The sequence below is a fragment of the Ischnura elegans genome, chromosome X, assembly GCF_921293095.1.
Source record: "Ischnura elegans chromosome X, ioIscEleg1.1, whole genome shotgun sequence".
Lineage (NCBI taxonomy): Eukaryota > Metazoa > Arthropoda > Insecta > Odonata > Coenagrionidae > Ischnura > Ischnura elegans.
This window is the reverse complement of record NC_060259.1, coordinates 41,692,485-41,707,660: the sequence shown is the minus strand read 5'-3', so window position 1 is coordinate 41,707,660 and position 15,176 is coordinate 41,692,485. Positions and strand designations below refer to the sequence as shown.

Sequence of the window (15,176 nt, the reverse complement as noted above, 5' to 3'; positions counted from 1 at the left end):
ATTTGAATTACGCAACTTTGTTTTTCATAGCTGCTTAATTCAGTGGAGGGTATAGGCGAGGGTGGTTGCAGGGAGCGGAATTTCTGACAACATAGATTCTCCAAAACGAGCGAATCCACGGCTAGTTTTCGAAAAACTTTCGTCGTTTCTTCGGCAACAAACGTGATAGCTGCCTTACCTTTAAGCTTACCCATAATTTATAGCGTTTTTTGACCATTCTTTCGGTCTTGCTGAATAAATTTAGGAGCTTTCTAACTATTTTTAATTTTAGTTCAGTCATCGTCGAATCCAGAGATGAGCGGACTCCCAGTTATTTCTCATAAAGCTCTGTTTGATTTCTTTACACGAAATGTCATTGGTTTGTCATTTTGTCATATGTCATAGCTTATTAAATTTTAACGCATGAAATTTTAAATTTATGTTCGCACTTATTATTACTGTGCTTTTTTCATAAATGTTCCACTGTCAGTTCGTATAGAGATTTTATAAGCTCATAAATACGTAAAACTGGTGTTCTGAGGGGCGCTTTACACCCAGAAAATAAATATTACTATTTCCATTTAGATTATCTCTCTTCTGTTGCCTTTGCCCTCCTGCGTATACACATTTGAAAACCATTCCTTTGGTAATTCTTTTGTTGAAGACTCGGTAAGAGTTCAAATCGTTAAATTCATGGAACATCAAACATTTCACGCTAACATTAAAATCCTTATTCATACGTTCGCATTTTCTTTATCTATCTAAATGGATGAAGTAGTGGAATTATTAAGTAATTGGAAATTGGTGAACGCATCATAGTTTTAGAAAATAGCATCTCAGGCGAAATTTATCAGAAGATTTATCATAGATGTCGAGAGACATGAAATGTCAGAAAGTTATATTTGAAACTGATCAAAGTGGAGGAAATTTTGAGTTCTTTAATTACAATGTTTAACATTGAAGGAAAGCTCAAATTAAGAACATTCTTCAGTGCTAAACGAAACCTCTCACCTCTTGATAGGCTTCAGGTCTCTGTGATAAGAGAGATTAATTCGTCTAATCGAAATTATATATCTATTATTTTCATATCTGTGAATAATACGTATCTTTGCTTATAGGCAATGTGTGGCAGAATTATCACCAGAAATCTAATCATAACAAAGATGTATTCTATCACGATTGAATTATGAAGGCGCCAGCTGGTGTACCGAATTCGTAAAATATGCTGATTTTGATGTCCCAGGGTTGTTTCCATAATATTTCGTTCAGCATCCATCATGCTGTTTCCAAGCGAAGGAGTTCTTTTGTGACAGTGAAATTTTAATCACTAAATTATTAGATATTTCTTTCTTTTCTAAAAATCCACAAAATTTGCATTGCTTTCCCTCCCAGGAAAAAATAGAAAATGTTCATTTTTCGGTTATTAGGAATATTGTACTAAGGACACTCGGATGGCAAAATGGAAAATAAAATGAAGAAGCAGGAGCAATTTCCACAATTTTAAATTTATTGGTACTACCGGTTTCGCTTTACAGCATCATCAGGGTATAAAGCGAAACCGGTAGTACCAATAAATTTAAAATTGTGGAAATTGCTCCTGCTTCTTCATTATGTTCCGTTTCTACTCCATCTCGCCTGAAACCTCAGGTTATATTGGAAAATAAAAGGTATCAATAAGGAGATCTGTCCCTGATATCCGTTTAATTTCAATTCCAATTTTTATTTCCAATTTTTCGATATTTAAATCCATTTCACATGAATTTATCAAACTTAAGTTCTCACAGTAAGATATTTAGTATCCGCTGATACTATGATATTTCAGTTCTCTCTCAGCGTAGAGGGTGAATATCAAGGTAAGAAAACGCAAGTGTCACGAACGCGCTGATGCAGTGTGTAAAAATGGGGCAAACAGGGCATGCAATAGTGAGTAGTGGGCAAAACTAAAAGGTATCAATTTAAGGGTTGGAAATTCGCTGACATTGAGGAGGTGATATTTAAGCCACTATCAAATATGAAGTGAGACATATCATTGCATTCCTGAGAGCAAAAATTATTCTACAGACTTGGCGCCCTTGTCGCTTTTGAGGCCCATAAGTTTCATTTGGCAGAGAAGGATTAAACGATTTATTAAATCAATTAAATAATAATACGTTCTTGGTCAGCGAGCCGAAAGAATAATAGTGCTGTCTGTGTATGGTTATTCAAAATGCTTCACTTCGAACTATACTATCATCTCAGGGTTTTCTTTTATCAAACTTTACATCTTACGCCCCTTGTCTAAAGAAAGAGCTAACATTAAAATTTCACTGTATCAAGATTGTGGCCAAACAGTTTAGTGGTAGCGAAGGTCGGATGGGACACTTCGCTTCCACCCCCCAACGCCTTCCACTTTCGATTTCCATTCAGCGACTCCTACTTGGGCTGAACTTGGGATGAAACGGTGCCGGGAATGACACCAATCAGCTAAGTGACCGCGAAAACGATGGATTTTTTTACCAATTGTTTTCAATCAGAATAAATGTCATCCCTTCGGACCCCCACAGGGCCCCCCTCGTTTAAAAAAATATTTGCGAGTTACACATTCCCACGCTTTCCGATTGCAATCGAGCAGATATTCCAAAGATTCAGGCTTAACGAGACGGAATCTTAAGATCATGAATTTACGAAGGAAAGGAAGTTTTCCACTGATGGTGTTTCAAAGGACTTCAGCCTTCGGAAATGGAGGAAAAGGAATCCTCTCCTCCGTCTACAGATATCTCAGAACGTGAAGTTCACAATACATATTACTATGGGACTCAGGTCGGTGTGGTGGCTAGAGAAAGTTTCCCACCCTAAAGGCTCGGGTTCAAATCCCGCCAGAATTTATTCCATTTAAATAACACTGCAAATATTCAGAGAATGCTCGGTATTTCATCTTTCTAAATCAGAAAATTGTATATTTTCTTTTGTTCTGTTGTCACCAACAACCTCACTGGGCTGCTATGCCTTTGCGGGGTGGAGCGGTGGCTTAAGAATTAGCTTCCGACCCCAATCCGGCCCGGAATCAGATCCCATTGGCTGTATAGAAGGTGCATAATTTATGAAGATTCGAAGGAGCTTAATACCTTTCTTTTACTGAAGGAGAAAGTGGTACACTTTCGTTTTTCTGCCGTTTCCAACAACCTCACTGCGCTGATATGCTACTTCGAATTGGTGTGGAGGATTAAGTGTAAGCTTCCCACCCAAGGGCCTGGATTCAGATCCCGTTGACTGCATAGAACGTGCATAATTTATAAAGAATCATAGTTTCATTACTTTCTCTTGCTGAAGGAGAAAGCGGTGCACTCTCGTTTGTCAACTGTTTCCAACAACCTCATTGCGCTGCTCTGCCGTTGCATCAGAGGAGTGGACCCTGCCGGCGACGGGGTGCATTCCGCGAGGGTTCGCGGGGAGTGGGGCGGTGCGACGTAATGACAGCAGCGGCATTGTTTTCACCAGCACCTCCGCGCACCACTGAGACAGCGCTGCAACTACCAGCATGGCCGTGACCCGCTCTTGACCCACAGCGATAAGGCGCGGCCGGGCGTGGCGCGGCGGCTGATAGGGGCTTCGCACGCCCTCCCCCGCCCCGCCCTCCACATATAAAGGTGTGCCGCGGTGGGTGGCCGCGCACCACAGCTCACCAACTCTTCCCTCCTTCCTCAAACAACTGAAGCGAGCCCTCCGCCATGTCTCCGCTGTTCGTGGTCGCCTGCCTCATCGCCGCCGCCGGCGTCTGCCCGATGTCCGCTTCGCCCGCCGCCCCAGCCTTCTCTCCGCCGCGACGACATGTGGTGAGTAACGCGCCCTGCACCGGCGGCACTCCGAAGTCGTCATCCCGGCTCCAGAGCCCTCCAGGACTGACACGTGCGCCGCCGACATCTCATCCTACCAGTCTGCACCTCGGCCTGACGGCAAATGTCTCGGTCAGATCGCGAAGCTCGCAGCATACACATTTAGTGGTTTTCGGCGATACTTGTGGAATTTGCCGAACATAGTGAATAAATAACTTAAACCTTGTTTTTCCTCACAATATTTTTATTAAATCACGACCATGATTTCAACGCCCAACGACATCTTCTGGTGAGGAATATATTGGTGGACCATCTTAAGTACTAGAGGGTTAATACCAGAATTTCAGATGGTACACGAATGAACTCCTCACCAGAAGATGACGTCACCCGTCGAAATCATGGTCGTGATTTAATAAAAAATTGTGTGGAAAAACAAAGTTTAAGTCATTCATAAAAAAATTTCACAGCATATATCAATATATGGATCGGATTGGCGTGATGAATGAGTGTTAGCTTCCCACTCTAAGGTCCAGGGTTCAAATTCCGGCGGTAGAGGAGATATTTTAGGGACTGCCCGATCCCTGCTCGTGTGCTTAGAGAAGGGCACTTCAAATGCAGCACTTTAATCACAGCAATCGGTCTGTTGGAGAGACTGGCGCAGCGGCTGTAGTACTGGCTGTCCTACCGGATAGACCGGGTTCTTATTCAGGCTGTGGCAGATTTCAGAGTTAGCCAGATCCCTGCTTCAAAGCTATGTGAAGCGCATTTTAAGTACAAACCTCCGTCCGTCGAGTGGGATGTTTTTTCATGGTCCCCTTGGCGCCGTTCGTTTACTGTAAACTAATTCCGACATTGGGTTTCTCTCCTCTCTTCCTATAAACCCTCTAAGGAGCAAATGGTGTAAGCTGTGGGTGGCTTCCAAAAATGCCTATCCAACGGTATATACAAATTTCTAGGATATTAATCCTTGTCTACTCAACAGTTGACATTTGCTTCCCACGTCTTGATCCTTGGAGTTTAATTCATAGTCGCCAGCTGTTACTTCGCACCGAAGGCATCAAAGATGTGCGCGTCCGTGTGGGGTTGAATATGCCGGCGATGAGGAATACCACAGCCATAACTGCATGAAGCGCACCAAGTGGATTGTCTGTGAACGGGGTTGACACTTACGGGCTTGATTCTTAAGGTTCAAAGTGCTCTTATTTCAAGCATTACAATTACTTGGAAATCTAAAGTGGTCAACTAAGCAACGAGTGCGGGAAGCATAATTGCATGGAGCAAATCGAAACTTTAATTAGCTTTTAAAATGTTTATATTGGGGTATTGTGTTAATGTATTGATTTTTAAATAACTTGTAAATATTTCCTCTTGAGCCCCTGCTACTTTGCACCTTAAGATTACACGTATTCGCGTATCGTTGTTTGAAGGGTGAATTAAGTTTTCGAAGGACAGAGGGGTGACGGCCTGTTTAATCTTAGGTTAGGAAATAAGGGGAAATTTTGGTTAAAACTTCCGCTTAGGACAAGTTTTCTTGGTAAATATCTCCTTCATTATAGAGTGACAGATAACGTGACAGGGAGAGTGGAAAGTAGCCTGTCCTGAATCACGGAAGAGCGGAATTCACTTTTCTGCTTTTTAACTCCCACGACTTTTAACGATCAAAATATTTTTTTACCATCTAGCTTCTTCCTGTTGAATCTGAATAAAGAAATTAAAATAGAGCAGAATACGTGCGAAAATGTAGGATAAAATTGTACCTTAAACCGATTTCGCAATTTATTAGAGGTTTCACAAAAAACGGATATTGGAAATATTATTTCACAGGAATTTGAAGTTATTTTACCTTTTTTGTTAAATATTCCTTGGGAGCACCTGCAATTATATTTTCAGCACATTTTTGCTTACGTATACGCTCTTTATACGCACCGAAAGTAGTCTTCCGCTGCGAAAAAATCATAGGACTCGGTCCGGGATTCAAGTCCGGATCACCATATTGCTAGTGTGGGAGAACCAGGATAAAATCTTAACCGAGTCCAATTAATTCTTAGGATAATTTGCCGTATTTTTTGCACATTTTTAAGTAAGTGTGACTGATTCGGAAGTAATTAATTTATGCAGTGCATTGATACACAATTTTTGTATTCGGTTATCAGTCATTAAATTTATACATCTTTTAACAATAATGCTGCCTCAGAGAGATAAGAATGATTCACTTGGACTCCTTTGAGAGTGCATTCTTGGGAATTTCACGTCCATGCCAATTATCCCATTTAAATATGCAATGTGTATTGGTCGGCATCCTGGCGTCCGTAATAGAGTATGTTAGAGGGGTACCTATCACCAGGATTGGGCAGACATCCAAATTTAGCTATTTTAACCATGGAGGTTTAGTCTAATGGTGTATATCCATCACTTTTTAAAAAAATAGACGCGGTGGGGCTTATTTTTTCAAACATGAAACTTGCAGAGAGAATTGGAAAAAAATTTCTACACAAGCTTTAACTTAAAATTACCTTGGATTCATATTTGCCTCTCCATAAAATAAAATTCCTTGCTTTAAAAATGGTAGAAAACTATCTAAATTGATTTATTCTTGTTCAATACTAACAAAGGAAACAAAGCTAATTCTTTATCCTCATTATCGGTTGGTGGCTAGCACCTATTAATAAGGCAACACAATATTGGAAGGGAGTTAAATGAAACTTTTGGTGTTTTAAATGCCAATGAACCAGTCATAGGAAAGAATGGATATAAATAATCATTTTGACTTTAATTCTATGAATCCCTCGCGAATATTCGATGGTCGCAAGGGTTAATCAATAAGTTATCTGTAAATGTGAAAATTTTGTTTCTAGAGCCGCTCTTAGCATTTAAATCCTCAAATATGTTAGGAACACAGAAGCTTTATTATGGAGTTCTCTCCTTAAAAAAAGCTATAGAAACCAGCTTGAGATGGGTATTTACCAATTCTTGACATTTTCATTTACGTCGTAATTAACCTTTTGAACATCCAAAACGCCAACGCTAAAATGATCTAATAACGAAAACAAATGGTTTAGAATTAAATATAATAATGCAGTCGTTACAAGTTCATTATCGATTGAATACCTGGTACTCTAGACTATAAAAGCAATGATAACTACGGTTTATAAATGACGTTTCTAACTGATTTTGAGAAAACGTATGAAGACTTTCGATGAAAACATTTCTGAAAATATTCCGCTTTTAAGCCATATTATTTTCGCCCGATAAGTTTATACTCATCTTCTAATGATAAGAAGAGTGGGCGTTTCATCTCATGGCAGCTTATCCTCCCCATAAAAACATCCGTGGGTCCCCTTAATGTCGCACACAACCTTCACCTACTTGCAGCCAGCCCTGTGACAAGGCTTCTGAGTTTTACGCAAGTCTTTGCACTCGCACGTTCCACGAAGCATGCACCCAACGCCTCGTTATATTTTCGTAACTTTTGCATCACTCACAGCGCAAGGTCTGTATTGGACATAAGCGTCTAATTAATATGAGGGTTGTCTCCGAGAATGACAGCGAAAAACACGAAGGTTGCAGTCGATGATGGCGCGATTACTGAAACCATTTTGTTGGACTCGAAACAATTAATTAGAATCGATTCGTACACTTAAAGCAAAATTTAATTGATTTGAATTTTAGTGAAGCAATTCATGTATCAAAGCATTAATTACTTTACTTAAAAAGCTATGGATTACGAGTATATTGCAATTAGATTACTGTGTAAAAATATTGGTGCTATTCTCTCGTATTTCTTTCAGTAAAATTCTCTAAAATTGCGGAAAACAGTGGCCCTCTACTACGGATAGGTATTATGTGTAATTGAGATGTAATAGAATGTACTTCAATGGATAGGTCATATACCTACAGCTACGCTAAACGAGAACGTCGTTTCAACACATAATGCAATTTTGACTGAACTTTGAATTTTAAATATTCAATAAAAGTCTTATATTATTGGAAAATAAAGTTTAAATTCGTCTGAAATTGCCAAAATTTAATAATTCCTTATTATTATTAAAATTAATCAAATTGAGAATTAGACTAAGTCAGGGAATTATTTATTCAAGAAAGGATCAATATTCGGCAATAAAGAGGACAAAATGTGAGAGATAGTTGTGACAATTTGTTTAATCTTGTAGCAATACATAACTTTGATGGTCATTATTCATTGAAGGACCCTAATTGCGTTCAGTTCGTTCCGAAGATGGGTAAAATTGCAATTCGAAGCTCTGGAGCGGAGGCGACACAGGAGATTGCAATGATTGCAACACGCGCTTTCATGCCTCACTCGGCCATGAGCTGTCAGGATATCCGTTTTTTGGGCCAAGGCTAACGCATTCTGCTACGAGCCGACTAATAGCTTGCGAAAATTTGACTTCTTCAAACCGCAAACCGGGTAAAATCTCCACTCTTGAACCCATATAAGGCTTGTAATTTCAGGAGTTGAGGAAGGCAAATCTTGAAAATTTTAGCATGAGAAGAAAAATAATAATTTCATGTAATTCAAAGAATCCTTACTGATGACAGAGTTCATTTAATGCTAAATACCGAGTACATTCAATGGCTCCGCATTAAATCACAGATTTAATCAAAATTCAAATAATTCATAAACGAAGGATATAACGCAATCCTAAGTTAATTATTATGGCTATGTTTATACGTATATTCTTTCATCACAGTTTTCGGTACAACATACCCACAAACCGGTAAAAAAAATCCGCCGTATTGATATTCTACTTACTGAAGATGTAGAAAATGAAATGGAAGATTTTCTAACGAGTTTAGAAGTTACAATGTATTTTCCAAAATTACGTACAACCTTCATTTATTTGTTCAAATATAATTTTCTCAGTTAATAAAATATGAATTTCAATTACAACCTATTTAAGATCAGTGCTGCTTGCTTTTCTGCAATACATTTGTTACCTTATTTGTCTCGGTTCTTTACGGCGCAGAAGTTACATTTTTTGTACCTCATTAATGTCAAAATTTGCCTAAAATAATGCCTAAACGCTAGGAATATCTGCCACCTTAATAACTTCAATATATTATGGAATTTAATAGCTTAATAACTTACAAGATCTATATTATTGAGATAAAAATTTAGTCACTAGAAAAGTTTGAAAACTTACGTCTTAAACCTAGGCTGACTTAGACTTTCATTTTGATAGAAAGCAAGGATTCTGATAATAATCACTGCTTTTTACGGAAAGTGAAAAATTACATATTACATGGCAATTCATGGAATTTTCTATTTCAATGTGAGGGTGATTCACCTTCCGCGAAACGTAAAATATTTTTGCATTTACGTATGATGGAAAATGGCTCAAGATTCAATGAGATCGAAGGTGACAAGGTATTTAATGCCAGGTCCGTGGTAAAAGTGTCGCATTTAATATGCTTGACCACCATTCTAGAGGCACGTGAAAGCTAACCTGACATGACTGGACTCAACCACTTCCGCTCGACCGGTCTTTTTCCCCAACGATTAACTCGTTTAAAACTTACGTTATCGCGTTGAAATTTTCGGAGGATATAGAGCAGAGCATTTTCAAAATTTACATGCATCCCAAATGTGACAATTTTGCCCGAGCATTTTTTAAGATGTATGTATATATTTGAAGTACAAGGCAGTTTCGACTAAGGTTTACTGTTTGTACACCGAAGATTTCAAGATGATATGGTTCTCACAACGGGTGTTGGCATCTCTATGCATAACGATAGAGTGTTTATGGCTGTATCCGCCACTTTGTCCAAATTCGATGAGCAGGGAGAGGGATGGATTAGTCACATTCACTCACTTTGTGGATCGTCTGGGTTGGTAAGGATAGGTAAGTGTAAAGCTCACCCCTGAATAATCCAGAGGTGACATATTCAGGGTAAGAGGCCAATGGGGCCGTTCACTCAGAACCGAAATCGCAATTCATTTAAAGAATTCGATGGGTGGCATGGAAAGATAAGTTTCGTCGATAAAATATTTCCCCAATTCAGCCATTCTCCCATAAGTTTAGATTTACTGCAACCATGAAAATTGCCTCCTATTTTTCGTGAATAGCTGACGTCATTGGAATTCAGTTTAATTTACTGAAAAAGGACGAGCCTTTCCTTGATGGGAGAAAACGCTTACAAAAGTGGAAACGACAAAGAAGGGCACGCAAAATATTTAGGAGAAGCGGAGGCACGTTTGGAATGAGTTTATGACGTCATCAACTTATCTTCGAAAGAGATAAGGCCGCCGATTTTTCGTGGGGAATCACTCGAGGAGTAGGCGTGGGTTCGAATAAAATAGTGGTTTCTTTACTTTAAAAACGCTACCACAATTGCCTATTAACTCTTTTCGGTGATCGATCGAACTATTTTTCTTAGGCCTCCTCGCACCTTGACGATATTTGCATGGTAGTGTCCCGAAGACTTAACGCAGGGTTTAAACCCGGGATCCTCCGACAAAAATTCTCTCTAAGAACGCTCTACCTAGTCTACCAGCGACGGTGAATAAAATAGCCTAAGAAGTAGGCGACACGAATGTCGCCTAGGGCCAAGATTTTGTCACTGAGTGACAGTGGTTGGTGCCGCTAGAAAAAAATGCCAAAAAAACTGTTCTACTAAGTTCTACACGTGTTAATCTGAAGTCAGGAAGCGTTAGACCTGAGTACACAGATTACAGTAAATCCTGGGGAGGTAAAAGTTTGTTGGTATTTTAAGGGTTTCGAGTAATGGAGTAAAATATAAGTTCAAGCAGTTTCAGTGTCGCTCTGAGAAAACACCATAGGAAATGCTCTACTCCATGTAAATAACTCAGAACCTTTATATTTGACAACAGCTTTTGCCACAGTTCCTCAGGTAAACAGAAACATAGGGAACTCACAGGCATAAGTGGTTTATCAGACACTTCAGCGTAATGAATGCACGTAGATTATTGTATGGCGTCCGTGCTCATCGGCGAAGGGAATGGTTCAACAATAGAAATCAAACCGGTTTCGTTTCTGATTACGGCCACGCACCAGTTTTTTTTCTGGCGTAAATAAATAACATTGGCCCACCGCGAACTCTTGTTCGGCTGTGCTGATTAGCCGCTAGCCTTATTCAGCTGCACGCGGTGTATCGTTCCTTTGTCGCGCGTACTCTTCTTCTTGCAGCAAGGAGAGTGAAGTGGAACGATAATGCAAAAAATTGAAATGCCTGAGGTTGAATGGTCCGATGCATTCAGAAACCTCAACTCCACACGGCAATCGTTCGAAGATGTGAGTAGATTGTTCGCAATTGACTCGTGGTGGCTGCGCAGAAAACTATTGCGAGGCAAGCGTTGAAACTTTTGAATTCGGCATCATGATGAGATATAGAACTAGTTATCAAAAGAAATGCTTTTATTATATACACATTTTATACCATACGTTATTATCGGTATATTAATTATAATAATATTAAATACTTATATTACACATTATTATAATAAATACTTATATATTTTATTACAATTTTGACACATCTCCTTTCTCGTGACCATTAAATTTTCAATTAAAATTATAAAAAAAACATGAAAACAAACTCTCTCGCCGTATTTAACTCATTGAAACCACCACTTGACTTCCGATTTCGCCATTTCAAACTTTGTCGCTTGTGCAATACTCGACAATCGCTCTTGTTTACATTTACTTTGGGGATCGAAAGCCCTCAGCAAGATCACGAGAATGAAGCCAGGTCACGGCCGAAAACATATGGGGATCGCTGATGCAGTTGGCGCCCGCATGAAATAAGCTTTTGCGCATCAACTGGAAGTTAACTACAATTTCTGGAGCCATTATTATCAATTAAGTACCTTAAGTAGCCCCGAGTGGCTAAATGGCTGAATATGACATCCAACTAGGCGCTTAAACATCCTCCCAAAAAGAATATATAAGCGGGAATTCACCACATTCCTCCTACATCATAGTCAGGATAAACTGTCTGTCTCTCAAAAATGTTGTGATCCAATAAAATAATCGATTCAGGTTTAAGTACTGAAACTTTTGAATTATAAATTAATGCATTGAAAGCGAAAGGAGGGTGGTATATATTCACATTATTTCATAAAACTATCGACCGTATAGGCTTGGTATCGACAAATCATGCGTTTGGTAAAAGATCTATACAATAAGGAAGGGAGCCCACCCAAGCATGCACTTCCCTTAGATGGTGATACATTTCGGAAGTGTAAGTGATCAAAGCTACTACACGGAAGAAATCATCGAATCCATGATTAAAATTTGGTGTTATTTTAAAATGGGGAAATGTTGACAAGGGAAGAGTAGGTGTGGGTTAAGAAATTAGTTTGCTCCTCTCCACTGATAATAACGATTATTTTCATTAAATGCGGTCAACTGGTGCGTGGAATATACCCGAAATTTTTTCAAATTTATACCGAGACCAACTAGAAACTTACGGAAGCAACGATGATGCAAAGCAAAAGTTAAAAGTAAAAACTAGAAAAACAGGCCGAGCAAGCCTAGACGACTTGTAACTGGAAGATAAATGTAATTAAAGCTGCCTATCGTAAACAAGAACACACTTCATTAAGATACGAATATAGAGTGCATAACAATTTGGCTTTTAATCTTATGAGATAATATAAATAGAAAACCTATATAGGAAAAATAGTGATAGCCGATAGATTGATGTAGCATGAAAAAAAGGACGGAGATGAGAAACCAAAAAGAGCTATGGTGGCAATTGCGCTATGTGAAATGCTTAGCGCTGTGGACAAGGGAAAAGTTTTGGACTCTTTTGTGGCCCTACAGCTCCGCAGCCATTTATTGAATGGAAATAGTAATAGGGCCGTAAAGCATTGAGCTATGCGAATACTCATATACGGTTTCACATTATTGATGCATTATATTTTCCAATCTATTGAACAGGCCTTACATACGAAGGCTCATAGGAAGTACGCCCGTGTAATTGCTAGAACATTTTTTCTGCATAACATGCTAAACCATTTTTGAACGATAGAAGTTACATACTTAGCAGAATGGGCACATAAGACAAATTTTTACGGTAACCTCGAGGAGATAAAGCCCGTAAATCAAATGATTATTATAAATTGCTGTCCACAGTGAAAAGTTAACGCATGATATTTTCAATGATATCAAACTATCCATGAATAAACTCATGCTTATTTCAAACACCCATTAGCGCGCTTCACCGTAGAGACTTCGATATGTCAATCCAACCGTCAAAGCGTCAACCTTATCTTTTACTCCCTGCCCTATGCAACCTAGTGCCCTGTATTACGAGAGACCTCGGTGATCACCGATACTCGGATAATTATATTTTATGAATAGTGTATTATCCAATTTCTGTTCTTGTTGCACCGATTCATAACTGATAATCGAGATCACATAGAAAAGAGCGAGCATTGGTAGGATATGACTTGTCTGTCACATTCGTGTAACGGGTCCGATATACAATTCCTGGCTGAGACGGCCACGTTTCTAAATGTACAAAATTTGTCATTCTTGAGTTGTATCTCACTGAGCTGGGTAGATAGGCTGTCGGAGGCCTCGACACCTAATATTATCTTAACCGAGCGGAATGAAATTTGGAGGCCTTTAAAAGCCAAATGAATACAATCAAAAGCTGGGCCATAGATTTCTGAAGGAACTCTGAAACCCTAAAAGATAAATAATTTTTAAAGCACCTTATGGTTTATCAATTATATTTTAAAACATGTATAAAATTTTAATAATTTTACCCATATTATTTACCCCTAGTCACTGCAATGTCTGTATTTCATTGTACTTCTGGATTAAGTTTTTGCAAGACAGCAAGGGACCGCAATTTTTCTGCCTACCATAGCCTTCTTTGGAAAACATTGTAACATTATTTCAGTAAATAAACAACGCCTAGGGTCAACGTCATCATTGAAGGTATTTCTTCATAAAAATGACCTCTGTGATGAATCTAGAATTAAACCTTCTTTATTCGCATATGTATTTCACCTTATAAATTTATACCACAAAAAAGTCACGAACGTGACGCATCAAGCTGCTGAAATTTAACTAAATACTCGCCCTCGGCCAGTCTTTCGAAAGAGCTCGGATATCAAAGATATCAAAGAGAAATCCAGTAATGTTGACATTGGATATTATGGAAGATTTTCTCTTGCAATAGGAAAGTAAAATGAAACCGCAGACCAAGGAACGTATTCCTCAAAAGGTGCGCGCAAGGCATGTGCGTAAGCGCGCAACTGCGCCTCTGGAATCGATTGAGTATTTAATAATTTACTATGTGGCATCACAATTTTCGTTTCAATTCCTAGTCCTCAGTGAGTCTCAAAAGACTACGCTTAATACACTTAACATTATTAAGGTTCTCACGGGAGACCATTGAATCACCTGAATGGTCTGAGTCCTAAGCTGTGCAGATGTAAATTTCATTGATGGAGCTTAGGAAGAAATATTGTGGCCATTTACTACAGAAAATTCAATCCATCGAATAAAAATATTGATATACATATAGTTGACTGAATATATGTCACTTACTGGAGCATTGGCACATACGGTTAAAAATACATACTATCACATCGCAGCTATGGGAATGTATAGAGTTAACGAACACAGCTCCTTAGCCACAAGGAGTACGCATGAAAATGCCATGTTTCGGTGTGGTCTGCAAGAATTACTCTATTGATATTTTGAAAGGTGATTTCCGTACCAATTGTTCGGATAGTTTTTAACTTTACGCCTCAGCCTCGGGCCAACAATTCAGCACTCTATTTTTTTCGAGGTGATATAAAGTTCATTTAAATAAAGGCTACACCACCCAAATGGTAAGGTGTTTGATATTTGCGGTTTCCTGCTCCCTAAATTAAGAAAAATTCCTCCTTGAATCCCCTTAGCAGGTCTGAATAAAATCTATGGAATCTTAATTTCACCGGTCATCGTATAAATTCACGGAAGACTATAAAAGTGACTAAGAAAATTTCTTGGAAAATGCACTAATTTTTATTTAAATGCAGTTTTTTTCTCTGTAACATTTAACCTTATTCCTCGTATTCTGTAAGTCTATGCAATATAATTTTCCAGTATTACCGCAGTAGTAAATGTAAAACTTCCACAGTGACATACGAAATGAAACCTCGTAAGTATCGGAAACCTTGACTCACTTCCCACTTATCATTTCCCCCTACTTACATTCTGGGAACATTTCTCAACGGTAACGCAAGCGTTTCTTTAGAAAAGAAAAAAATGAGAGTCGACGCACAGAATTTCGTAAATGACAATTGAAAACGCTCAAATGGCTGATATATAAGCTTAACTGTACTCATTTATAACCTGAATGTCGGATAAATGACTCTTGGTCGGCGCTAGATAAATATGTCTA

General features: G+C 38.7%; 1 protein-coding gene across 3 annotated transcripts in view; it reads left to right on the top strand.

Moving 5' to 3' along the window:
- Positions 1-15,176, top strand: part of LOC124171701 (trypsin-4-like) — an 86,305-nt gene that overhangs the window by 54,425 nt on the left and 16,704 nt on the right. For 2 of the 3 annotated variants that reach the window (XM_046550959.1, XM_046550960.1), the window contains exon 3: positions 3,289-3,791. In XM_046550959.1, the coding sequence (XP_046406915.1) occupies positions 3,687-3,791 (105 nt within the window). In that variant the 5' untranslated portion in view covers positions 3,289-3,686. Of the gene's footprint in view, positions 1-1,591; positions 3,792-15,176 lie in introns of those variants that run through there. The other variant, XM_046550961.1, reaches the window with a different exon arrangement.